The 27905-nt window shown below is 39.9% G+C and overlaps 2 protein-coding genes across 3 annotated transcripts in view; one reads left to right on the top strand and one right to left on the bottom strand.

Moving 5' to 3' along the window:
- Positions 1 to 9878: 9878 nt before the first annotated feature.
- ATG12 (autophagy related 12) lies at positions 9879 to 12833 on the bottom strand. Its single transcript, XM_065655842.1, has 4 exons — positions 12623 to 12833; positions 12321 to 12457; positions 10721 to 10783; positions 9879 to 10332 (listed from the first exon to the last, which is right to left on the bottom strand). Exons 1-4 carry the CDS (start codon positions 12789 to 12791, stop codon positions 10273 to 10275), a joined length of 429 nt encoding a protein of 142 aa, XP_065511914.1. The 5' UTR covers positions 12792 to 12833; the 3' UTR covers positions 9879 to 10272.
- A 198-nt stretch (positions 12834 to 13031) lies between these two features.
- The window catches only part of AP3S1 (adaptor related protein complex 3 subunit sigma 1), a 35553-nt gene continuing 20679 nt past the window's right edge, over positions 13032 to 27905 (top strand). For both annotated transcript variants that reach the window (XM_065655841.1, XM_065655840.1), the window contains exons 1-4: positions 13032 to 13164; positions 15474 to 15565; positions 17510 to 17621; positions 25361 to 25432. In XM_065655841.1, the coding sequence (XP_065511913.1) occupies positions 13096 to 13164; positions 15474 to 15565; positions 17510 to 17621; positions 25361 to 25432 (345 nt within the window). In that variant the 5' untranslated portion in view covers positions 13032 to 13095. The remainder of the gene's footprint in view (positions 13165 to 15473; positions 15566 to 17509; positions 17622 to 25360; positions 25433 to 27905) is intronic.

Raw genomic sequence — 27905 nt, 5'->3', positions numbered from 1 at the left:
TTTAAAAGCTGGAGATTACATTCTTATAGCGTGTCTGTTGAAAGTGCTGTTCCTTGGAAATCATGCACTCTGCAGTCACATTTAAGGCTGCTGTGACCCTTAGCGCTCAGCATGACACCTGGAAATGTAATGAATGGGACAAAGGAGGCCAGTCTAAGATGACAGACTATTCTTCCACTCCTCAGTCTGTCAGACCTATACACTGCAGAGCAAACAGATGCCATGCCAACTGTCTTCGTTTCCAGTTCAACTGTTAATAGGATGTTTCTTAGTCATGAATTCTGGCAGCGGAATTCACTATACATCATAGAATTTTGCTTTAAAAAAATCCCTTTTTTTCTTTCTAAAAGAAAGAGTCCAGCTACTTACATCTGCCTGATGACTGGGAGCTGGAAGTAAGCAGATTGGTGGTGTGCTCTGCTCTAGCTCTGAGGCTTAAAGATGCTCACAATACTGGCAGCTTGGTACTTCCCTTAGAGACAGTCACACTGAGGGATTTCTAGCATGCCCCCTTTCTCTTCCCTCTTCCTGACCTGTACATCAACATGTGCGAGAAAATGAAGCACCATTAATACAGTACCTACAACTTGAGAGGCTGGATGGACTCCTGGCTCCACTGCAACTGGGAATACATTCCCACAGATTTAAATGGGGTTAGGAACTAGTGCACTGGAGTGAAATACAAACAAATGTACTGAACAGGTACCTTGTCAGGCATCAGTCCAGAACCTCTCCTGGTAGACATAAAGCAGACCCAACCTTATCACTATTTTTTTAACAAGTCGTTTGTGTGTGAGAGGGAACTGTGATGCAAGCAGACTTCTTAATGTCTGAAAGAACCTAAGATCATCCTGACTCTCTGAAACACAAACAGGATACCTGGGCACTGGTATCAACAGCCATTGCATGATTAAAGCAGAAAACATACAGTCTTCCTGGGAGAACTGTAGGTAAGGAATAAACACATCACCTCCCTCAGCAACTTGTTCAAACTCACATGAAGAATGAGTGCCTCATTTCTTAATGAAATTTGCCTCAGGTCCATTTTAGCTATTGGTTGGTGTCAAAAGATTGTATGGGCAAGTGGCACTTTTTTCAGTACTTACTCAAGTATTCCCATATGGGCACCATTAAAACTGCTGTAGGTTGCAAAGAGTTAGAATTAGTGGAAACACCCTATGCCATTTATTTAAAAGGCAGAATTCACATTATTTTACAGGTTGTTGGACACACTGCCCAAAGGAATAAAATATTTTACAAGAACAACTTGTTGTAAGGATCACCAAAATGGATTGTGAAATGAACAGTACGATAAGCTTTCAAACATGTTTTGGTTTATTCTGGTATTCCCAGGATCTGATTTAAATTCTTTTCAAACAGGTACAACGTCTCTTTGCTTATTTGTACACATATGAGCTTGGTAATGTTCTGGTATTAAAATTCCGGGAAAAAAATGGAATTATGCTTCTGCTGTTAATCCCAGAAACCTCAGAACGATGTTGATGGGATCATTATTGATGCCTGTAAATACTGCTAGTAAAAAAAAAAGGACATTTTATACCTTTCTCTGTTATGACTAAGGGATCACGGTGATCTACCTATTGCAGTTTCAAACTGCTGTTCCTGTGTACTATAACACTAAACGTAAATTGCTGTATCCATTTGTCAAAGTTTTTTCTTTGTGTACCAAACCCTTAAATTTCTCTCGCAGTAATAGAAAATCATACACTTTTATTTGCTCCTATTCAAAAGTGTTCACACAGTTTTAAATTTTGAATCCTTCAATAGTACTTGTTGATCTTGAAAACTTTTATAGAAGTCCATTACTTGATTGCATGAAAATCACTAGGAACAGTGTTTATGGCTCTCCAGCTTGTGTTTTGGCTAATACTACATTGACAGGAATGGTGCAAGGATCTGAGCACACACAGCAATTAGAAGATTCTAGCCTCAGACACTGAGGGTATCTGTTACTGAAAATTAAAAGAAAAAAAAAAAAAAGAAGAGAGCATTGTAATCCAAACAGCATGGGAATTGTCTTCACATTCCCATTTGTGTTTCTTATAAGGGAGTGTACAGTATTTTATGTGGTGCTTTTTATTTCTGAAAATCATATATTTAAACTCGTGTAGAAAATAACTACTGCATGCATTTCTTAACTGTCCCAATAATATAGAATAATACTCAATCTGTGGGAGGCTTTATTCCAACAAGTGTAAGGGATGTTATTACTTTCAATTCCATAGCAAAAAGCTTAGGTCCCTTTCAAGACCAATTACTTAAAGCTTATTTGAAAAATTAAGTCCAAAGTTGAGGCAAATCACACTGTCACTCACATCTAGGTATCCTACAATGCAGGCTGCAACACCGCAGCTGGTGTTCAGTTCCTCAGGTGCTTGACTGCACAAGGGTAATGGTATCATGGATAGTCACACACCAGTGAAGAATAAAAAAATACAGAAACAACCATTTTTGATTAGAACTCTCCTGTACCAACATGCCTCACAAATTAGCTCTCTCATCCTGCCTTTGGGTAGCATCAGTTTTCGCAGTCCCTGGCTTTTCATGATTAGCGAGTACTTAGTGCTACATTCCCATCAAATAATTCTGCAATAATTACCTTTGCTAGTTCCTGTAATCAGGATTTTGTATCTAGTTTCTTTGATAACTGAGCTCTTGAGCTTTGCTTAATGATGGCACACCTTGCTGTTTCTTGGACAAGATACGTACTCACATTCAGTTCTCCTGAGTCTGTATGACGCTATGACATCTGTAGGACAACACATGGGTATTTCGTGCTCAGGTGTTCAAATATCACAGTCACTAAGTGGATATATATTCTTTGGGCTACAGAGAAAGAGCAAGCTTTTAGCTTCAGGGAAGAAGCATTAAAGCCTAAGGTATTTCCCTGTATTTCACATTATATAGTGCTTGTGAAAAGCACAGAATCTCAGAGAGTTCACATAGAAAGTGAATCTTTCTTGCATTCTTCATGACATAACTTCATTGAAAGGTAGAGAGGAAACCAATTAACCATTCCTGTTGATACTCTGACAGTTAAAACCTTGTCTTGGAAAAATGGGAGTTTCAGCTTTAACCACAGAAACTTTGCTTCACGGACAAATGCCCAACCACTCCACTATTGTCCAAAAGACAAATGTAAGCACTTCAAGCAATCATTGGACATGACATGTAACTCCAAGAGAGACTTACCAGCTGAAGTGCTGAGCATATATTGGCACCTCATCTCCTATTGGGGTACAGGTCACAGGACTTTTCCTCTGACTTGTTAAGGAAAACCTTCAATTAAGATTGGTGGAAATAATGAACTCCAATGTTAATACACTTTGCCTCACGTATTGGGCCTGAATTGTAGCTTGAGATTGAAGATTTTATGATGGATCTCATAATTTCAAATTAAAATCGTGGGCAAGTCAAAAGCCGGATCCAAAGCGTCTGAATCCTCAGACTGTTGCGTCAAACAGCTATTCTGTGTCTCGTTGGTCTGTTAGACTAGACAGATGATAGCACTTCAACCCAGTAATGAGCATTAACACCTTCTCCTCCAGATAACTTGACTTTCACCCCTTTACCAAGGTTATTAAGTTTCTGTTAACCTAAGTTTATTTATGTTTGCAGAGAGGGTTTTTGTAAGAGAAAATTTGGATCTGCAGCTGTAGTGCAAGTTTTGGGGCTACATACCTCAATGGCAATACCTCTCTGAGGAGGTTTAAGGGAACGTTTTGCCACACAGATCATAATACAGATAAAAAGTTAATAACCTGCGCCAAAGAAACTCACCTTACTGAAATACAACATTAGAACATTTTGTCACACTGATCACAATAGAGATAAAATGTTAATAACCTGCACCAAAGAAACTCACCTTACTCAAATACAACATTCTGTTGTGTAGTCCCAAAGCATTACAAAAAGATTACTACCTTTTCCTTTAAGCTTTGTGTGATTTAAGAACTGCATCCTGCATCCAAAAACCTGAAATGCCTCAGTCTAGGATGCACATAGTTCTGTCCCTTTTATTTCACGTGAAGGTCTTTGAAGTCTTGGAAGGATACCAGTTGCACAGAAGAGACCTTTTGGGTTACAATCAAGAGGAAAAGTAAGTAAATGTTTGTTGCAAACATCAATCAGATTGCTGTTTGGAAGCAATGGACCATATAAAGCAGCAGTTCCCAAACTCTCATCTAGAACATGAAGGTAAATGATTATGGACCCTCACATTCAGGTGGGATGACACCTTCTGGGGCTGTAGAATAGCACTGCAGCTGTGACTCAGTCATATAACCTGGAGAGTGAGATCGGTCAGTACATAACAGATTTTGCATGAGAACCTGCTGCTTTCACAGTGATTCACCAAAAAAAAAAAAAAAATCCTGAGAACAAATCATATCAAACATAGATCATGCCGTGAAACATCACTGGACTACAAAATGAATGAAATGGGGTACCATATATTAATTCATGCCATACACTGAAAACGTTAACTACTACACAGCGTGTGTATTGCTGAACAAAAAAAATTAAACTGCACTGAGGAGCTGTGATGCATTAAACCACACAGCACAGACAGAAGAAATCAATTTGATCTACTTTTGTTGGGAGGTTAGTACCCTATGCATATGTTTTAAATAAAATATAAAATATTGACATTGCTCTCTCTGAGAGAAAACCACTTTAAAATAAGCTTCTGTTTCTTTCAGTTTGTGGTATTTATACGAGAAAGCTAAAGTGCTGGCTAGTCTTCTCTGCACTGACGATATTTACTGTGTAGTTTTCTGTTTGGAGCACTTCTTTTCTTTGAGGTTTACTGTTTCAAAGCTGAAGAGCTCTTAATGCATTTTAGTTCCTAAGAGTTGCTAGGGATATTAGTTCTGTTACCAAGCTGCATTTGAGACATTTTTGTCTGCTTTAACATCATATACTGATTTTTGCAGTTGGAACATGGAACTCAAACCTCTTTTTTTTTTTTTTCTTCCTCTCCTTCATGCTAAAGCCTTCCATGCAATGGTATCTTAACACTGTACTCACTCAGTTCTACTGGTATGTATATATACATATATACGAATAATTTTCACATGGAATTATTCCATGAGAAGATATGGAGCAAGGCCACTGAGACTCCTGTACTTTGTCCTAAATCTTACTAATCCGTGTTCAGTCATCTGCTTCTAACAACGAAAGGTTTGAGTGAACTGAAACACAAATAGTACCGTCTATAATCTGCATCCTTAACAAAAAACATTGTGGAATCTAGCTATTGGTAGGGCTTTAGAGCAAGCATATATGTGATGATTACATGGAGGAAAAGCTAGAAAGCAATTTTTAAAAAGTTTTGAGATTGCTACTTAAGTTCAGAGAGGGACAATATTTTTCTCCCCAAAGTTTATTTTTCCTCAATGTGCATACAGGGGAATCAAATGTCACCTGAAACTGGGACTGCATATCCACTAACAAATATCCCAAGGACTGCCCTCTGACGCAGAGGCCAACTTGCAAAGAGCAGCTTGCAGCCACATTATTTACCTTTTAACCTCCAGAGCAGGCTGGTCACGTTCAAAGTGCCCACCAGAAATGGCACCTGAACTGTGCACTCCTGAACTGCGCACAGGCCAAAATCTGTGCCAGTGACTGTTACACCAACTAACTGTATAGATGACTGAGCTACAGCACCCCAGAAGATTTCTTGCCACTGCTGAGACAAGTGACATAGATGTAGTGTGACCGGCTTAATGTTAAGATTTTAACATACTCATTTTGGTCTCTCTTTAGTCGATAATGTGATTCATTCAACCTTCCTTAACCACTTATTTTAGGATGAAACAACCTCTAAATGAGATTTTGTCTCTCTAGGTATTTTGGCATCAAGTCAAAAGTTTTCTGGCTAAAATACAGTGAGATGCACCTGACATGGCATTATGGCTATTGAAGCAAGTGCAAAGCAGGGACAAGAAAAATATGTAGCATTTTATGATGTTTAGCCTTAGGAGCATATTAAGTAGGATGCTAGCAAAGCTGAAGTATGGTCTCTGCAAAAAAGAACAAACTCATTTAACATGCTTTTTTGTCAAACCTTTTTTTTCCTCTTGATTATCCAATATAAAACTGAGTGCACATGGCATTTTATGCAAGCTTGTAATGGAGTCATAATCATAATGGAAAAACCCAGAGTTAAAGGCATTTTCTCCCATTTTTGCCTTATCTTCAAGTAGGAAGATGTTGTAGTACAATAATGCCTTGAGCAACCTTAGTACAACATCTCTGAAGAGTAAATAAGACTTCAGGATAGTCAAGGACAGTGTAAGCCAAAAGCCTGTGCAAAAAAAAAGCAGAATTTGATCTGTAAACTGAGCATGAAGAGCAGCAATGGATAAACAGAAGCTGCTTTAAGAGTTGAGAGGGAGTTTGCAGAATGGATGCATGAATTTCCAACCCGCTCTCCTTGAATTTACTGTAGATCAGTACATTCAACATTACGTTGTGGGGATAATGAACAGAGAGACATTTTCTGTTAAAACCTTCGCAGTAACTCTTCAGGACTTTAAAAGTACAGATGACATTTGTCCAATATGCACATAGGCAACATGACTATGTATTTTTTCATTTCATTCTCAAGGTAACTTTAGGTTCACTTAGCTCCTTCATGGGCTTTTAAGATGTTCTTTTGTGCCTTTAAGACTAGTTCAAGCTACAAATAAGAAATTTATAACTAACATTAGTCTCTAAACCATTATCTGAATAATAATACACATTAATAACACCTCCCAGTTTAGAGGTTTGGTGATTGTTACCTTGGAAATAGGATAACTGAATTTTGCATAGCACTATTTTTTAGTACCAGGATGCTGTGAAGTACTGAGTCTTTCCTAAAATTGGTATAATAATTTTTCTTTTCAATACTTATCTTTATTTCTCAATCTTTAAAAATTAGTTTATATACTGATTTTTTCCAAGTTGCCTATTCTGTTAATTCAATTACATAAAATCAAGTGAATTAAATTGTATTACAAATATTGGTAGCTCAGTACTGTAGCGTCTTTGGGTGGAACATAATGCGCTTCTAAGTCAGTCTACACTTCTTTTTTTGTCTTGCACCACTTTCACAGACCTGCCTAGAAGTCCAGTCCTTACTTTGATATCCTTTTTCCTCCCACTGTAGGAATTGAACTCAGTTAAGCTAGACAGTCAACACTTGTGCTCAAGGCATGCTGAATACAGAGAACATATTTCATGTTCTACTTCAGCTTCTGATGTTTGCAATTTAGTGGAATTATTCTTTTCGGAGACTAGTACATACATTTTAAAGCATTTCAGGATCACCTATGATTTTTGATACTGTAACTGTCACTTTTTAAAACATGAGATTTAACATGTCTTTCACAGCCTTTGTGTGTTGCAAATTCTACAAGAAACATGCTGTTAATAATTTATTTGTTCACCTGATACATCTACTTGACATGCTTGCAGTCTAGTCTGTTATTTAAGAATATGCACAAGAAAAAGTTTCTGTCACTTAAAACAGTCACACCCTGGCTCCAGACAGAGAGCACATGTGGTCCCTAAGGAGTTACCAGAGATAAACAAGCACTGGCTGCCTCACTGATGTGAGAAGGTACAAAACTACAGGGGAAGGTGGCAAAAAGGAGGACTCTCTCCATACAGAAGCTACACAGGGGAATTAGTAGAATGGCAACTGGCAGTTGTTAAAAGGAAAGGAACAGAATAAAGGCACCTATTAGAGCATTCAGGAAACAGAAAGCAAGAGCTGAATCAGGTCAGTAGCCACTACACTGGTAAGCTAAGGGCCAGGAAATAATTAGTTTGGCTTAGAGAAAAATTAAGAGCAGAAAAAATGCTGGAGCAAACAGTAATAAATAAATATTGTCCAAGGAACAAGCTGAATCTAAATAACGGAATAATAAAAATCTGCATGAGTGAGTTATCCAAGTTCAAAAATGCACGTGGTGAATAAAAGAAATCCAAATTTTTACTGTGGGTTTTCCATTACTAGACTATTACCTTTGAAGGGATTGAGGCAAACCATTCTTTTTTCCAACTTCGGAGGATAAAAATTATCTGTAGATTCAACATGAAGGACAACCTCCTACCATTAACTGGCAAGATACAATGACCTACAGTTCTCCTTCACCTCAAGATCTTAGTGGGTTTTTATTAAAAAAACCAAACAAACAAATAACCCCCCACAAAAAAAAAACCCAAAACACAACAAGAACCCCCCCAAAAACAAAAAAAACCCAACCCAACCGACCAAAACAAAAACCCCACAAAATAACAAAACCAATCTAAACCACAAAGACCCTGAATAAAACCACACAAACCAACCTTCTTGCATCACTTCAGAAGAGAACATTTGCAGCACATCAGTAGTTTTCATTTGTTGATCAAATAAGGTAAAAGGCACCAATAGAACATTCTTTAAAGAGAGCCAGGCCAGTAGCTTATCTTAAGTAAACATACTGCCACACAGGAGAACAAACTACTTAATATTTGTGAGGCCAGCAAGTGGACATATTACAAAGACTGGAAAAAAAAATCTAGGAAAAACTATGGAAATACCTTTGTCCCTGTGTACCCTCTAGTGGCCACGCAAGCTGACACTGGCCTCACAGTAAATAAGCAGGCAAGTTCCTCAAGAACTGACAGAATCTGAGCACTTACCTCTGCAATAGTGCTCTTAAATAGGCAAAGACACACGAGATCAGGGTTCTGAGCTGGCAAAAGTATGGATTATTTGAAGTGTTTAAGCTTACAACCAATTCTGCCTTGTTAGCTTAATCAAATGAATCTAGGTTTTCCACTTAAAAGGTGGTAAAATGTATCAAGCTATTCACATAGGGAGCGTTCAGGGAATGTGACCATGTTACTAAGCCACGTATGCAGGCTACATGTGAACTGCAGCAACATCATTAGTCCAGCTGAGTGTTTGTTCTCTGCAAGTCCTCTAAGGGTGGAAACAATCTCATACACAAGCTGCAAAGAGCATAGAAGAGCCATTATACACAGAACAGCAATGAACGGCTCAAGACTGTTATACAAGGATGGTTTAAACTAGAACAGACTGTTTGGCCTGTATGTGCTGAAGAAGTGGATTATGTCAGGGATCAAAACTGTCATCCAGTATAAGAACACTCTGCAAGCAAACAGCTAACATTTAATGTAGTTCAGTTTAAACAAACATACAAGATTGTACAACAGACATTTAAAATAAAACCATAAAAAACCACCCCCCACTCCCAAACCCTCCAATAAATAAAAGCAAGGGTCAGTATCCTAGTTAAGGTAACAAGTCCTCTCCAGGATGAAAAAGAAAAAAAATCCTTATTATGTGGCTTAGTAAAAGATGTAAAGTGCATTCTATTTTATTGATGGAACATGCAGCTGGTGAAACAGGAAAATAACAGCAGCCAAAAGGAGATTACAGTAGGTTTTTAGCATCTTACGTCTGTTTCCTCATTAACTGAAAGATGCAACAGCCAGCTGCATCATTCAAATAATGATTCTCATCATTAAACAGTGCCAAAAGAAACCCTTTGGCGACTGCTGAAGTGTTCAGACTTCAACAAATCACTACGCAATTTGGGTGGGAGGAAAGCATTTCTGAGGCCTGTCATTATGCTGTGCCATATAAATGATGTACATAACACTACCAACACAATGAAGGCACAGGGTGAAGTAATTTGAGTATATACCAAAACCTACATGTTAATTATGAGAAAAAAAAAATCAAAATACTGTCTTGAAATGACATAATGCATTTCAAGATGAAGACTTCAAAAAGGATAGAACACATATGACAGATGTACAACACATCAGAAGTAAACAGAATCCCAGGCTACATGTACAATAAGCATACCTTTTAATAAAAAGGAACTTTTATCTTCAATACAGTATATAGAATTACAGAGCTGCCCAGACCTCCAGACAACTATGAAATACTTTCCCTTCAGATGCAGCAACTGACAACTAAGCAGCAAGAGAGCTGGCTCTACTCCATAGAGGGCAGATGCAGATTTTTTTTCTGTACCCTATATTTACATCAGAAAAAAAGCTACATGATTAGATAGCTTAGGTAGCTCTTTTTTTATGCTATTCATCTGCAGATTTTTATAAATGTACAGCCATAAGCAGAAATGCAGAAATCATTCTTTCTGTGTGTTTACAGGTTGAATTTAAAAAAGTTAGTCCCTTTTCCATTTTTGAAGACAACATCTAAACAACTTCATTGCTTGTAATTCATCCCCATGCCTGAGTTTTGCAATAATGTAGTACAAGCTTGCCATCACTTCCAAAACACTGCAAAAAAAGGGAAAAAAGAAAAAAAAAAAGAAAAATCCAAGAGTCATTAGATTATTCATGAGCTAGCATATACATGAAGTAAAACAAACCACCCCCCTGCCACCAGATAACTGTGTCATGGATTACTGTTACTGATAACAAAGCCCTCCATCATAATGGGAGGCATGGCAACATACTGCATGTGAAGGAATGCATTTCCAGAGATTGCAGGAAGTCACATCTCTTCAAATGATATCACAGAATCACTATGTCAATATAAACTACATTACACTGAATGCAAGCTATTACCGGCATAGCTAGGGGGAGTGACAGATTTAAAGTGCCAGAAGTATACTAACAAATTCTGCTAAGCACATCTGGAAAGGATATTTAAGATGAAAGTCACCTCATAGAGGGTCCCAACTTCTTGGTCTGGAGATGGAGCAAAAGACTGGTTTACATAAATGAACTGCAAGAAATGAAAACAGAAAATGGAAATCTCCAGCAGATCTCATAGATGAAACATTCTGCAGCTAGAGGTGGGTAAATCCATCCTCTGTTCAACATTTATTTTATAATCTTTACAGTCCACACCAAAATACCAAGATTAATATTTTTCACTTCAGTATGGAGGGGCAATGTGACTTCCAGGAGCGATTTCTGGGAAAACGGACCAAGCAAGCGTGGTGACTGTGTTCTCCTGCAAGTTGACCCATTAGTCTTCCATACAGCAGCACAAAATGCACTCACTGGTTTAGTTCTCACTCTTGTTTCAAGTTTCCAAACCATTCCCACTATTCCAAATTTGCTCAATTAGATCAGCAGTCACAGAAACGAAAGTTATTGTGTTATTTTTTTAAAGTCATCTTTCTTACTTCCTGCTCCAAATGTAAATATGCATATAGTAGCTAGCCCACAGTGTCAAAGAAGGCCTTGGGTTCTGCAGTGTGAAGTGGCAATGCATAGTAGGGTATCATGTGCTATTTCCAAACATGAGTTACAAAATTGCTAGGGCTTTGTTCCTGCAGTATAGCCTTAAGCTTAAACCACACTGGAAGACACCATGCTCCTATATTTTTTTTTTCCTGGGATAATGAGATGGCAGTTAATGAATTAAACTGTTGAGAATATCAATGAAGAGTAAATACCTGAACTATTAGTCTTCTTTTAAATATTAATCCTTCTGAAGAAGAAACCCTTCATGATTTCCAGGTGAAAGAGATGGTTAGTGAAACTGTTTATACCTATATGCTTAAATAAGAGCCTCCAAAACCAAGAAGAGTGATTTCACCTACACTGTAGCTACACATTTGACTATTTTAATGGGTCCAGCCTTAAGTTTGTATCTTAAATGAAAACTTTAAAGTGTATGGATGTTAAGAGTTTACTGCTAATTGCAAAATGAGTACAACCATATTTCTGAATGTTCCAGCTTTGCAGTGTTATCAGAAGGCCACTTGGGCTTCACAGGAAGGGACACATAACCAGTACTGGTAATGTGCTGCCAAAGTGCAAACATTCCAAGGTAGCCATTTTAGAAATCAGTCCCATGACAGTAATTAAATATTTGAGAAGTAAGTTCTGTAGGAAACTGACACCAATATTCAGAAAGTCAACCCCAAACGCTTTAGAGTTTTTAGCAAATACTCCTTCTATTCAGTTACACTGTGCATATGAACCTTTCACTGAAATACCCCACTGCACAGCATGCACACAGCTCTGCACGTCAGCATCGGACCAGAAGAAATGGCGACACCGCGAAAAGTTGGTGCTGAGCACCCGAGTGCACTCAAGTCGCAGCCTGTCTCAACCTTACACTGCAGCATGTACTTGCAAGAGTTTTACTGGTGCCCCCAAACCAAGTTTCCTGCTAAAAGACATGCCTGGATTCACACAGCATCCCTGCCAGGCTGACAGCGGGACCCAGGGTGTGCAGCGCTCCTGCCAGGGCTGGCCCCGGCCTCCCCCGCCAGGCGCAGGGCACGCCTGGCCGCCGCGGCCCCTACCAGCTGCTCGGAGGCCATCAGCTTGAGAAACTTCTTGATGAAGTCAACGAGGCCCTGGATGGTCCGGGTCCGCTCCACCGCCCACTTCTTGGTCTTCATGATCGGGGTGTCGCCCACGGCCTTTAGCAGGATGTCAACTGCGGGGGACCAACCAGGGTTACCAGCGCCGCCGCCGGACCCGCCGCCCGCCCCGTCATTGGCCAGAACCACCCGCTCCCACCACCCATTGGCCAGTGGGCCTGCCCGTCACCGCACAAACCCGCCCGCCCGCCCGCCCCGACGGTGACTTCTCGCCCCATTACTTTTCTTTTTTGTGTCGCAGGCGGCCTCCTCGGTGCTCGGCGAGCCGGCCGGAGCTGGGGCCGGGTCGGCAGCCCCCGCTGCAGCTCCACCTTCCAGAGCTTCCTCCCCGCCCTCGCTCCGGCCCTCACTCTGAGGCGAGGCAGGCAGCTGCTCCTCCGCTTCCGCCATGCTGCTCCCCGCCTGGCGGAAGTTACGCCAGGGCGCTCCGCGAGGCGTTTTGTCCCTTGCGGGACGCCGCCTTCCCGTCAGGTGACGGGGCGTGGGGCGCGTCACGTGCAAGCAGGGGCCGTTCCGCCGTTAACGGCTGCGGGTCGTCGTCGGCGTGGTGCGCGTGACCCGCTGCCGCCGCCGCCCCGAGAGCGGGGGGGGGTGGGGGGGAGAGGGCGGGGAGGAGGAGAAGAAGGAGAAGGAGGGGCGCGGGCGCAGCCGCAGCGCAGCGAGCTCGGCGGCCGCCGCCGCCCCGCATCCCACCATGATCAAAGCCATCCTCATCTTCAACAACCACGGCAAGCCGCGGCTCTCCAAGTTCTACCAGCGCTACGTACGTACGGGCGGGCCGGGGCCGCGCGGGGGCTGGTTCCCGGGCGGGGGCGGAGGGCGGCCGGCGGTTCCGAGGTGGCGGGTGTTTCCGCCGTGCAGCCCGCGCGTTTCCTCGGGAGCGGCGCTGGCGGGGTGCGGCTGTGGGGACCTGCCGGCCCGGGCCTGCCCCGGCGCCTCCGGCAGGTCGTGCTGCGCCGTGCCGGGGGCGTGGGCCCGGGCCCGGGGCGGCGGAAAATGGGGGGTGCTGAGACCTTCTGAGAGCCCTCAGTAGGGAAAACGAGGTTTCGAAGAAAACTCTTCTCCCGGCCAGTGTTCTTTTCACTGGAAACTGTCCTTTAATAGTGCTGAAGGCGAAGGAAGGGAGCCTCGTTCAACCGCAGAGTCGGTCCACCGAGCTCGTTTGTGGAAGCAGGGCTCTGAACTCTGCCAGGCTTTCCAGCCTGACTTTCGGCTGCGTGCTACCGTGCTGTGGCAGAGGGGTTGGAATTGGGAAGATGAGTTCTGAGAGTCTCACAAGTTCAATAAGCAGAGTTTCCTTTGGAAACTTTCAGAATACTGTGAAAATACAGTTGACATGAAAAAGAAATGTAATCAAATAGGGCAGTATATTGTTTTACATGGGAAAAGGCAAGTAGCAAAGCAGCCCTGAAAACGCAGCACAAGCACTTGATCTGGATGGAGAGTGCAGCCACAGGGAATTAAGAAGCAAAGTGGGAACAGTTGATTTAATTCAAGGATATAAGAGATTTTCAGGTGATGTTTTGATCGTGTATTTCCAAGCAAATAAGCTAAGCTTTGCTTGGGCTGACCTTGGGCATTAAAACATCAGAAAACAAATGATGCTTCCCAGAATTATATAAGCCAAATATTATTTTTCAGTAGTGCTATTACTTACGTGGATTTGTGGCCACTTATTGCAATTCTGGCTATTACTGTGTTCATATTTAACTGTATTGGAAGGGATGTATCTTACTTCTACATCTCAGAGCAGAAGTGGTGACTGTGACAGTTCAGCTTGCAGTGTCAGGCCTTTAAGAGAGCATAACTGATACAGGTCATTGCTATGGATGACTGAATTTGATGCCCTCTTAGAAATGCTGTATTGGGAAATTCTAATATGTATGTGTGTGAAACCATTTTTAAAACTTTGTGAATAGGGGCATATTCTGAAAACAAAATCACTATAATGCTCAGTATCTCAATTTCTTAAGGAAAAAAGAAATATTGTCTCTTTCCTGGTACTGTAGAAAATACAGAGAAGTAACTGAGGTAACTGTAGCAGAGTAAGGCAGGCACAATTTAAGGAACACAAACTATAGGAGCAGAAGAACCTGTACTTTCTTGTTCTGTGTTTTATGTGACAATTTACTGTTGCTGGAGCTTTTTGGTGATTTTTTTGTGGTTTCTAGAGGTCGTTTGTAAAACAACACATGAACTACACCGATGCCAGGCTTTGATTGCTTAGCAGTCGTGCAGGGTACTGCACTGTTCTAGCTGAAATAATTTAAGATACATGCATGAGTTTTGCTCAGAGCGTTTGTTCACATAGTTGTTTAAAATGCTGACTTACGTGTTTGTGCAGGGATGGGGGCTATCTATGCTTGATTAGGGTTCAGTGGTATAAAACAAATGTAGGATTTTAGGAATTGTATCTAAATTTTTTGACTGTGGAAGTACAGACTTGTTAAAAATGGATCTGGTCTTAAGAAGAGTATCAAAAGCAAGTGTGCAGGAATGATGGAGTCGCAGTGGGGATCCAAGAAGAGTCAAGCAAATTCAAACTCAGCAGTGATGTCTCAGATCTGCTAGATGGAAAGTTAATGGCTTAGGAGAACCTGGTGTATTTTAAGCTACTTCTGTCAGAGTTATGTATTGTGGGATTTTTAGCTTCCTCCTGCCCACATCTTTCAAGCCTTTGATACTTTGTTTTTTTGCTGTTTGTGGGTGAAAGTAGTTTCAAAGCATGTCTGTAGCTGTTCAGGCTATGGTGGAGATAGAAAAAGTTTAGAATACTTGAGAAGGCTTCCTGTTTACTTGAACAAACTATTTTAGATTTTTTTTCAAATTTTGCTTTATAAACAAACACTTTTTTCACAGGTGTTTCTCACTAATGTATTCTTCTGCAACTTGTAAAAATGTATTTTTGCGTTGAAATTACAAAAACAATATACAGCTTAAGTGGCAGATTTAAAGCTTCGGAAGTAGATAATTTGAGGGTGCTGATATACTTCGTAGTCTGTTAATTAGCTGTATGTGCTGTGCATTGTTAATCCATTATAGCTTGATACCAAAATATGTTTTCTTTCATAGAGTGAAGATACGCAGCAACAAATTATCAGAGAAACTTTCCATTTAGTATCAAAACGTGATGAAAATGTCTGTAATTTCCTAGAAGGAGGATTGTAAGTATGAAGTTTGAAATAAATGCCCAATACTTATTAGCTAACAGATATTATTACTACTGATTGTAGTATAACTGTTTTTACAGTTGTAATGTAACTGAGATAACTGATAATGTAACTTGAGATATTCTAATACACAAAGAATAATATGTTGCACCAGGTATACATATTCTTTACTAACTGGAGCATAAATATATATATATATGTATTAAAATGAGTTAGGCAATAAAACTTTTTTTCCCAGTGCTGTAACTGACACAGCATCATATCTAGTGCTATAATTGTTTCAGCCACAAGATGGGGGGGAAAACCAGGCAGATAATGTCTAATCAGTTTCCTTATAATCAATCTAAAGATTTCTGGTTTCATTTGAGCAGGCATTGGCATTTGCTTATCTGTACTATGTCAGCTATGGTGTCTTTTTATTGATCTGGATGGTTCTCAATTTATTTATTATTTTTAAAACTAAAATAATTCTCTTCCAACGACTCAACTGGTGATTCTATCGTTAGGTTCTTGAGATGATTACAAGCTGGAAACATGCTGGTTTGAGTTTTCTAAGTGAAAGACAGAAGCCATTTGGAGCCTTTTAAAAAAACCACAGCTGTGCAACAAGAAGAAACTTAAGACAGAGGACACAATTGTGGCTTTCCTCCTAGTGCTCAATTCTGGAGTTACCAGTTCAATATATTTTTTCAGTTGGTTTTTTTTTTTTTTTTTTCAGTGAAGGGATCGGTTTATAGTTTGCCTTTTACCCAAAGGCCTCAACAGTTTATAATATACCAAATCTGTATACTGAAGAATTTGAAAGAATTGGTAAACAAAGCACAAAAAAGGAAGCTTCAGTTGCCGTTTCTTTCCACTTTCGTATTTCTTTGTAGTATTTTTGTCTGATACTTCTTAAACATAGTTCATGCTCTTTAGGAACAAAGGGTTCCTCCTCCCCCACCCAAGCATTAATGCAAAGCAATGTGCTGAAGCAAAAGTGACCTAAAAGATTTATTGTTCTTTTTACTTATTGTATATTCTATTTCTATGATGAAGGCAGAAAGTGAAGGGATGAGTTACAATTTACCAAACAGGTGATTCAGTTCTGCCATTGAATTAGGGGAGAATTACGATGTTCATAGCCATGTAGGTTTAGGTTACAAAATATTTTAATTTCTATTTGAGTGGGCCTCTTACTGCTCAAAGCAAATGTCAGTCATTTGAAGAATATCTCTTATTATGATTTATGTACCTTCTTTGGGAATTACGTAGCAGAAGAGTGGAAGGAAATACCTGTTGAGACCTCTTCTCATTCAGTAACTCAGTAGTGAGTCCATAAAAATTTAATTGCTTCTGTTAATTTAACATTGCATCACAAACTATTGGTTATAGTACAGTCTTATTTCTGAAGATATCAGACATTTTGTAGCACAAGAGCATTACATATTCTTCCTTATTAAGTGGACCATAAACACAATTTAATGCTTTTTCTGTAATCCAGATGCCAGTCTGCATTATAGTTTTGTTTTTCTGTTGATGCTCCTCTGAGAAGGGCAGTGAAGGATTCACAGGCATATGCTCTGTTAATCTGTAAAGCAGATTAATACCTGTACAGTGCCCACTCGTGTGCAATAGAAGTGAGTTTAATACCCACTTTTTGATAAACCTGCATGATCTGTTTGAAGTCATTTTAAGAAAAAGGTGCATATGTTGATGCAGTTATTATCCATATGGGTAAAAATAACTGTGCTTGTATAGTAAATGTAACTTGAGCTGTCTTGGTAAGTATTCTTCTGTTGTAATTATATCACAAAATAAAAATGGTACAGTTGTATTTGGGAAAGCTCCAGCGATCCATTAACAATAGGCCTTCTATTAAATGAAATAACTGTGAGGATTTGCTCATCTTATCCTGAGATGCGAACTTAAGCCTTCCTCTTTTTTTTTCCTGTTTAGATTAATAGGTGGGTCTGATAACAAACTCATTTACCGACACTATGCCACCTTGTATTTTGTCTTCTGTGTGGATTCTTCAGAAAGTGAGCTTGGCATTTTAGACCTCATACAAGTAAGTTTTTTTGCTGCTTGTTTTTTTAATAAGTGGAATTTTACAGCTAAGTAGCTTAGACCTCCCATATTTAGCTGTATCTTTTTCTGTAATATTTGGAAGTGCAGGTAGCTTTCATGCTGTGAACACACCCAAAGTGCTGAGTATTACTTTTAGACTGTTTGCAGTTTTCCGGACTGTCTTTGAAAAACTTGTTTCCCAAGTTAATGAGAGAGTAAGGAAACAGGTTGTTTGGAATGCAGTGAACAATCAGCAGCTACTTTTTCTGCAGATTTTCAAGGCCTTGTTTTGGCTGCAGGTAAAAATGGTGCGGTTCAAACATTTCCTAGACAAATTTAGATTATGAGAACTTTGATATGTAAAGCTCTGTGTGTGTGCGTGCGTATACACATATATATGTATTCACTCTGAATAGATAATGGATTAACACATTTAAAACCACTTTAGATGAAACTTTGCTTGTGGCTTATGAGCTTTTTGGACAGATGTACCCTAGAAAATGAATGCAAATGCTGCCCTAGGAATATGTTCTGCACCATGGGGTGGGTGCAGAGAGATAAGGAGGAAGAGAGTACAGGTTCTTTCTGGATCTTAGTAAGAAAGGCTCAACAACAAAATGGCTTAATAACTGTTCAATAAAACAGAATAGGAAGAGTACGTAGTAAATCTTACATCCCTTCAGGTGCTGGACATCCCATGTTCTTACAGCATCCAATGGAGCCCAGGTGGATTTTCCCACAGTGGCTGTACAGAGCATATTATGTCCACAGAGAGAAACTCCCTCTATTTTTTTTGACCTCTGAGCTCTTTTATAGTTTCCTCACAAGAAAGCAACTCTTCTCCTAAAGAATGTTCTCATGGGAACTTCTTGCTGCACTTCGAGGTACAGGCAAGGCCATGCGGGTGGTGTAATCACCAGTACTAAGTGGGAGCTGCCTGAAGGCACCTCTATTACAGTGAGCTGGCAGAGTATCCTGCAGCCAAGGAATTTGTGCAGCACAGCACAGGCCTGTACCTACTCAGGTTAAGTGTTATGTGGATCACTAACTCCTAAACATACAATAACCACTTAGGATCAATACATTTCACTCCTTGATCTACCTACAGTGTACCTTTCCCAAACACATTAGAAGTTACAAATTACATTAATAAGATATAGTCTTTTCAAGCCCGGTAGAGCAGACATGACCTGTTCAAGATCACTGACTCCTCAAACACAATGTCTTGTGCAAGGTTTCCAGTAAAGCATGCATGATTTAAACTGTTATATATGCCTGTGTCAACTCAGCAACAAAAGTCATGTCTGGTAATACAAACACTCATATGACAAGAGAACTCTGATGACACCAGGGATTTTTCAACTTCAAATTTGCACATAAACAATTTCACTGATGATTGTTAGTGTAGTCAGATGTGGCAAAAAATAGTTTCACACCGTGAGTGATTTATGTCATTACATAAAATGGGTCTTGTGTATGTGTATATATATAAGATTCACTTACTGTTAAGCATTTCGAAAGCTTGCACATCAAGATAATTGATTTATTACATAAGTAAATTCTGTGGTATCCTGAGATGTGGGCCTGTATCTATTGATTATTTCACTGCGGAAAGCACTGTGAGCTTTAAAGGCCTCACAGTTCCCTGCAGACCTTTCCTGGAGCTGAGTAGATTCTCATAGTCACCTGTTAGTGTTCAGAACAGCTCTTCAGTGTACAGTACTCTTCTGGACAGTAGATCCAAATTGTCTTTCCGAGTGGCTGTGTGCAGGGAAGGAAACTTTTTCTAGATTCCTATATTGTCTTTGGTCGTAGAAACATTCTGCAATATCTGAACAGTGCAAGTTACTGAGTGAGGGATACAATGGCCTTACCTGTTCTTAGCAGTTTGTTGTACAGAGTTGTTTAGTTGCTTGTTGCATAGTGTGTCTTTTTACTTGGAAGTGCTAAAATATTTATGGACTGGGAAAAGAAGTATGCTAACATTTCATGTGACTTTTGGATGTTTTTCAGATAAAGTGGATGTAATAAGTATCTTATGCTTAATCAGATAGTAAGGATAGGAAAGGCTATCTAGGTCAGTCAGTCTGAGCTGTTTTTGCAGGGCTACTATGCTAGTTCAACTATGTTTTATTCATTATGGTATATTAAAAACTTCGTATCAGTAGCTTCCAGTTATTTCCAGTTACACAGTGTAACCTAGATTCTACTTTAAGGTGTTAAAGCAAATTACTTGAGCTTACTACTACCTATATTTGTACAGCTTTCAAACTCTCTGAATACGGGAGATCTTAAACTTTTCTTAAAATGGTGTTGTTTCTTTTGCCAGAAGTACTTTGATGGATTTCAATCTCTCAGTCTTTATATTGCACAGCCTTTGCATTAAGCATTAATTACATGCTAGTATAGTTAATTGAAGGAAGGAGAAATAATAGAAATGCTATTTCTTTTTATAGAAATACTTCACCTTTTTCTGACCTGTATGATTTGGTTTATAAATACATCCTCACCACAGCACCTGCAGCTGTTCAGTAGTCCCCTTTCTCTAGATAATTATAATTCAACCAGCTGATTATTGTAGAAAGTACACGGAGATGAATTAAACCTTTTAAATTTCCAATCTGGCTCACAAGAAGGATCTGTGTCATCCTCTTAGCAATCAGAATTAAATGTATATTGCGCTGGAAAAGCGCCCTCAGAAAGTTTATTATTACATCTTAATCCCATGTGCAATGCAGACTGGCAGTATATACACATACACACGTACTCAAGCAAATAAGCTTGTCTGATTTTTGTTGAGAAGTGTTGAGCTGTTTTCGTGCATCTTTGCTGTACTTCAGAGACAACACAGGTAAGAGTAAACCATCTGGAGTTTGTTATGAATCATACGTACAGTGAATTGTTTAAGTAGTTATATAGAGGACAGTTTATGATCTCATGAAAATAAACTGGTGAAATGAACCTGGAACTCAGTCTAGCACTTAAGAGTTTTCTCTCTTGTAAACGGAATAAATCTGATATCACTATAGGTTTATTTTAGGGCTGGGTGGAAAGTAAAGGGCAGGAATTAAGAACAAAAAGAACATTTTGACCTAAAAAGCCTTGTTGGTAGTGCATTAGGTCTATTGGTAGGTCTGCTTGAAAGAAGTAGCACACTTCTGTTTTGACTAATCAGCAGGACTTGTACAGTCTTTCCCTTACACTGTAATCTTGGCATTCTCTGTATAATCTTCGAGTAGTTTTAAAAGAAGTAAATTGAAAGAAAGCAGAGATGTCAGTGTAAGTGTGGGAAAATGCAGTGGCTACCCCAAGGATTTCCCAAGTAGAAAGGCTGTGAAAACGCTGTAGTTGATTTCATATGCTTGCAATGATAGTGAATGATGACTTATTAAAGGTCACTCCTAAAAGGAACCAGTCTTGTGTATGGCTATAGAGTCACAGAACATTTTGGGTTGGAAGAGACCTTCAAAACTCATCTAGTCCAACCCCCTGCAATGAGCAGGGGCATCTTCAACCAGATCAGGTTGCTCAGGGCTCCATCCAGCCTGGCCTTGAATGTCTCCAGGGATGGGGTATCTACTGCCTCTCTTGGCAACCTGTGCAAGTGTTTTCACCACGCTCATTGTACAAAATTTCTTCCTTATGTCTAGCCTGAATCTCCCCTCCTTTAGTTTAAAACCATTACCCCTTGTCCTATCGCAACAAGCCCTTCTAAAATGTCTGACCCCATCTTTCTTATAGGCCCCTTTTAAGTACTGAAAGGCCAAAATAAGGTCTCCTCAGAGCTGTCTCCAGGCTGAACAACCCCAACTCTCTCAGCCTGTCCTCACAGCAGAGGAACATGTTCCAGCCCTCTGATGATCTTGGTGGCCTCCTCTGGACCCTTTCCAACAAGCCCATGTCTTTCCTCTGCTGGACCTAGAACTCCAGGTGGGGTCTCACCAGAGCAGAGTAGAAGGGCAGAGTCACCTCCCTTGACCTGCTGGCCACGCTCCTTTTGATGCAGCCCGAGATACCATTGGCCTTCTGGGCTGCAAGCCCACATTGTCAGGTCACGTCCAATCTTTCATCCACCACCACCCCCAAGTCCTCTGCAGGGCTGCTCTCAATCCCTTCATCCCCTAGCCTGGTCACACTATGTGATCAGACTATTATGTTCTAACCTAGTTGGAGTCTCAGGTAGCATTTGAACAGTCAAAAGCACTGATGGAGAGGACTCTCCATGGGCAGATTGAATTATTTCTGTCTTAAAGTTTACCATTGCTGTTTAGCCTAAGAAGAAGGATGGGATATTCCTGATGTGAGTTACTCCTGTTGTTTTTACTTCATTTTTTGTACCTGCTTTTGTTAGCATTTGATGTTGCCTGGCATCAGAGGCATATAATTGATTAGGTGTTCTGATTTTTCTGCTAGACTTGTTATCTTCCCCATATTAATGTAAGTTTTATTCCACTAACAATGTGGCATTTTGATTCATATACTTTATTCTCCAGGTGTGTATCTGGCTTTATTAAAGCATATTTACTACAAAAGAAAGGTGTGGTTGGTTTTTTGTGTAGATTTTGTTGGTGGTGTGTTTTTGTCTTTTCATCTTTTCCTGTTTATTTGCATAGAGGTGTGAATGGGTTTTTCTTTTAACTATGAAGGATTACAATTTCAAAAATGAAGCACAAGGGGGAGCTCGTAATACGTTGTGCATGTATCCTTCTTTTCCTGCTATTTGACTCATTTATTTATTTATGTTTCTTTTCCAATAACATGACAAGATGCTTTTGAACTGATGTGTGGGGGTGTGTGTGTCCCGAAACAATTGATGTGTTTTCTCTTCTGGTTATTTTAATCGACAAGTCTGCAGCATCAGAAGTAATTACTGAAGTACTTAAATTCCAGCACTGTGTGCCATAGTGGGCAATTCATTTGACTCTTGACTAAAATTATGATGAAAGGAGCCCTAATTTTATTTACCATAGTGATTATTTTGAAGGCATCTTAAAATTGCCGAAAGAATGTTAGTGTAAAAAATGTAGTTTACCGTGCAGATTCATAATTTTAAAGACCAGTTATTTGTAATAGATTCATAATAGATGTATAGCTTGTCAGTGCTGTCGTTACTCTGAGTGAACTCTCCACCATGAATGGAGGATTGAGGAAGTTTCCATGAGAAATCCTGGTGAAAAATCTCTCTGAAGAATACTCAGTGCCAGCTGATTTCCCTTAGATTAAAAAATGTTTGGTGTGCATTACTGGTGGTGAGTTTTGAGTAGAAATCTGAGAGTTCATTCAGTGTGTGGTGTTGTCACTGTGTAACGGGTAAAGGTTTAAAAGTTACTGTTGTAACGATGAGTCAAGTGTTGTTATAGGAGAAGCCCTAGTTACTGGAGGAAGATCACAAAGATAAAACTTGGGTGTTTCTGATTTGTGGGCATACATACTGCTACTAAATACACATAGCTGTGGGGGCCTTTTCTGAGGGTTTTTGAGTTGGTTTTGTTTTTAACTTGTTCCTTTATTTTCCAAGGAACTAGATGGATGTCAAAGTCACTACGTAAATTCATGTGCAAATTTAGTGATGTATATGAGGAATATTTTACTTTCTTTCAAAAATAGTGTCAAACTGTTAGCTCTTGTAACTAAAGCCTTTGAATAAAGGTTTTGTTTACACTCTGTTTCCAATCTTCTGCCTGCAGCTGATATCAAACAGCACCATCCTTGTAACCACATTCTCCTAAGGTACAAGGAAAGTAAGAGAACATTTCTGGTCATTTGTTTGGCTGTACATGGTTATGAACTGTGTAGTTCTGCTTAACATAGGTTTTTTGTTTGCTTGCATCTTTCTTTATAGAATACTGTTACTATCACAACAAAGTCACAACTACTTGAAGAAAAAAAAAAGATCTGCTTCACTTAGCTTCAATATAATTTAACAGAAGCATATTAATTACTTTGTTAGCTGTTGCCAGTGAACCTTGTTGTCTTGAGTCTACCTGTGAAAATGCTCTGTGTTCCTAGTTTCAGTTATGAATTGGTATTTTGATATTAAAGAATAATCCTTGTTCTAAATGCATGGAACATCAGTTAGATGTAGTTTGACTTTAAAATGGATATTGATAATAGTTGTAATAGCAACAGCAGAATATGATCCTCTTTTATTGTGTAAGCAGGATCTGAGACCAGTTATTCAGATGTAAAAGTAATCTTTCTTGATATGCAAGGTAGACAACTGTAAGGGGCTGATGTCAAGTAGACCTGTTTTAGTGGGTCTGTAGACATAAATATATACCTATAGAAGCAGGCCTTTTATCCACTTTATTTTCATGAGCAGAACATGGTTTCTTGATCTTCTTTCTCTGGGCCTAGGCAGGTTGAAGTCTGGTTCCTCTCAAAGACTAAGATGGGATTAATAAACCTCATTGAAAAGAGAGAGATCAAAACCAGATGTTTAACTTCTTCCATATTGGTGCTTTAGAGTTTGAGTTTAGAATTGCAAAAAAAAAAAAATTGCATACAGTGATAACTTAATAAATAACGTTAAACACAATGTGACAAAACAGCCTTGAAACATATAAACCGTGAGATTAAAATTTCCCACAAGTTGCAGCTTATTTACTAGCCATTAATAAATTATCTTTAAATTCTTGCAGAAATTATTTTTAAATTTGAGGACATGCTCTCAAACTCAAGCATGTGTTTAGCTTGAACATCTCAACACATCTAAGTCAGTAGGAGCTATCCCTTGCACAAAGGGAACTGTGCTTATACCTCTCTAAAGCTGTCAGCACTCACCACAAGCACATAGTGATTGGCATTCAGGAGCTTGGGAGTGCAAGTACAGTCATCTTTTAATTATCTGGCCTAACTGGATGGTGGGATGCTCCTAGTGTGCCAAAGCTGACTAACATCAGTGCTAAGGAATCTGTTTCAGAAGCACCCAGAGCAGAGTAACATGAAGTCCGTATCTGGCAGAGATCATCAGTGGCTGGACTTCCGCAGCTGGATTTTTCTGCTTTGTGCATTTACATTCTAGATTCAGGGAGGTGTTATTTACGTGGGTACAAACTGCTGGACTTTTCTAAATTTATGTGGTGGTATGCCTGGCAGGATCAGCGGGTGTGATGTTAAGACAACTACCTTTTTCCTTGGTCCATCCTGACTTCAGCAGGTCTAAACCAGGTGAAAGCTGCTATACTGTTGCTGGAAGCTGTAATGCTTACAAACTTGCATGATGCTGAGTGTTTGCACTGCACATGTGTCTCTGTATGGCAAAGTTAACAGTAGTCTGGTAACCAGGAGATGGCTGCAATGTAGTAATTGTTAATAATAATAATAGTAATGAAAAAATGAGCTGATATTTGCTTAATGATTGGGTTCTAATGAAATGGGAAGAAGCACTTTGAAGCACAGCTGAGAAAAATGTAGCATAGGTGATGTTACTGTTTTTTCAAGATGTAACTATTGTTTAAAACTGTGGGACTTTTAGCAGAATTATAACATAAACCGACTTGTTCATACTGTTTTGTCCTCTACAGATAACATGCTGTTGACAGAGCAATGTTAACCACTTCTTTTCTTTAGTTGCTTTTAATGCTTTAAAATCTACACAGTGTGTTGGGGTTTTTTTTTGTTGTGAGGGTTTTGTTTGTTTGGTTTGGTTTGGTTTTTCCTATATTTGTTTTCGTTAAACCTCACACCAAATGGGTTTCTGTTAAAGCTTGACCTCTGGCTTTTTCTTCATCTTTGCAGGTATTTGTGGAAACACTAGACAAATGTTTTGAAAATGTCTGTGAACTGGATTTAATTTTCCATGTAGACAAGGTACTGTGATGAGCTTCTGCAATATTTCGTGTCAAGTGAAATGTTTAGTTTAACTGATACATGGTGTTAATCTCTGCAGTTATTCTACTTTATTGTCAGTGAGATATATACAGTTTCTGTCAACATAGAATGGTTTGGGTTAGAAGGAACCTTAAAGATCTAGTTCCAACCCCCCCACCATGGGCAGGGACACTGTGTGAGCCAGCGCAGGCAGGTTGCAAGAAACAACCAGAGGCCACAAATGCAATTGCAAAGAGCAAATTTATTTTTGTTACCTTGCTACTGGGGGATCTCCGAAACAGCCTAAGCTCCTGGGCAGAGGTGATACAAGCAGAGACGCAGGTGCTGCAGAATTCAGCCTCGATAGACGATCACTGGGCCTGCTGCGTTCGCTTGTATTTCAAGGCTTCAAGCAGGCGCAGCCTTCCGCTGTGCTCTGCTCTTTCTCACAACAAAGCAGGAATCTCAGGTATAATGATAAGGTGCCTGAGAGTTTCTCACAGGCCTATGTTATCTAACACAGAGGTTCGCCTTGTCAAGCACACAAGGCCAGTAAAACAATTAGTGTGATGTATGTGTTTTTTCTACACTCCAGCTGCAGTTGTTTGAGCGTATTTACAATTAGCCTCTTTGCCATTCTTGTGCTATTCCCATACAGACACCTTCCACTAAACCAGATTTCTTCAAAGTCCCATCCAACCTGCTCTTGAACACTCCCAGGGATGGAGCATCCTTGCAGTTATGGCTTCCTTGGTTTCTTCAACATATAAGTCATTGCACATTGGTCTTTTGCAATGCTGGTGTTTATTGAAAGCCATATGAGTACTGCTGAAGCTGCAGAGCTGCAGCCCCTTGGCCTTGCAGAGCGGCTTTCCTAAACACTCACCTCTGCTCTCTGAGCTTACACATACTCTGCTACTTTGTGTTAATAGTGGGCAAGTACCATTTGCTTTGTGCCACACCTGGACCACTTTGCTACTTCCAGATTGTTTCAAAGCACATATCACAGTATGTCAGTACCACCTGCCTTTGCTCCCTACTGCTGCTTGTCCATGTCTGGAGATACCCATATCCCATCTGCCTGAGGTCTATCACTATGAAGTTCCCAAACTTAAAGCTTTTTAGCAGCTCCTTATACTCTCCCTCATCACTGGTGCTGTCACTGTCTTGCCCCAGAGTGTGTGTGGTTCCTATTCACATGCCATATTTCCAATTTGGAGTCTGAGAAACATAAAAGAGTAGGCCCCCACTCCCTTGCAGAGGAAGGATAGATAGGTAAAGAAAGGAGGAAGCTGAGGGAAGTGAGATGAGGCTTACACAACTAGAGCAAAACACATAGTCCTATGAGCAGCAGAACAAATTAAAACTGAGCTTATTGAGAATTTACATTTTGAGGGGAATATTCCTGTGTGGATGCTTTGTTTTCTAATCAGCAGTCCTTCTCTTTGTGAAATCCTTAAAAGTACCCATTCACTTAGCTGCCTGTTTTCATGATATGTGGGGAAATTTAATATCCTTAGGAACTCCATTCCTCTTGCTCATGTGGATGAAATTAGCCAGTTCCTTCAAAACATATTACCGAGGAAAAGACATACATATGTTGAGAACACTAGACATACACCACGCATTCCAGGGCAATTGGCCTAAAAATAAATTGCTCTTTGCTGAATTTGGATATTTTCCTGAAGGACATCTGGCCCATGATGTTTCAGAGTTCTTCTCTTGCCTGACACAAGGGTGTGCGAAGGAGTGTGAAGGTTCTTCAAAAGCTTGATACAACAGCTTTGGAGCCTCTGTGTCTGTGTGTCTCACAAGAGGCAGTGTTTATGGAGAGACTGCACCACCTCTCTAAGCACCTTATCAACCTCACAGATCTGTGCCACTGCTCACACCTACTCTCTTTGTATCACCTATGGAGAACATCCTTATCCTACACAGCAAGTGTGGAACCGGAACGCTGACCTTCCCCATTCTTGCTGTGCGGTTAGTATGACTTGTGGTTTTTACAGTGCCGTTCAGGGTTTTACACTCTTATGCGGCTTATGAATGGTCCATATCTTCCCTGTTTCAGTTCAGAACTGGGATAGTGATGTAGAAATGGAAAAACTGGCATATGCCTACTTTTGAGCACTGGTAGAGATTCTTTCTGTGTAGAAGATTTCTGGTAGTAAAAAGCCACACAACATACCAGGAGGCCTGGCTGGGGCGTATTTAGTTTCACAAATCTCTGGGAGCTAAAATATTATTGGGATATTTTGGAGAAATTGTTTCTTCTAAGAACTGGCTGAGAATTTATTCCAAGAATAAATACTTCCAAAAGTTTATTCCAGGAATAAACTTCTCAATCATATCCAATAACAAGAAGCTAACTCCTTCCCTTAGAAACCATCATTACTATATAGGGCAGAGAAAACCAGTAAGACTCTCATGACTGCTCTAAAAACCTGTGTGGTTTTAAACAACGGTATTTTGG

Source organism: Caloenas nicobarica, chromosome Z (genome assembly GCF_036013445.1).
Source record: "Caloenas nicobarica isolate bCalNic1 chromosome Z, bCalNic1.hap1, whole genome shotgun sequence".
NCBI classification, from domain to species: domain Eukaryota; kingdom Metazoa; phylum Chordata; class Aves; order Columbiformes; family Columbidae; genus Caloenas; species Caloenas nicobarica.
This window is presented reverse-complemented; position numbering and strand designations above follow the sequence as displayed.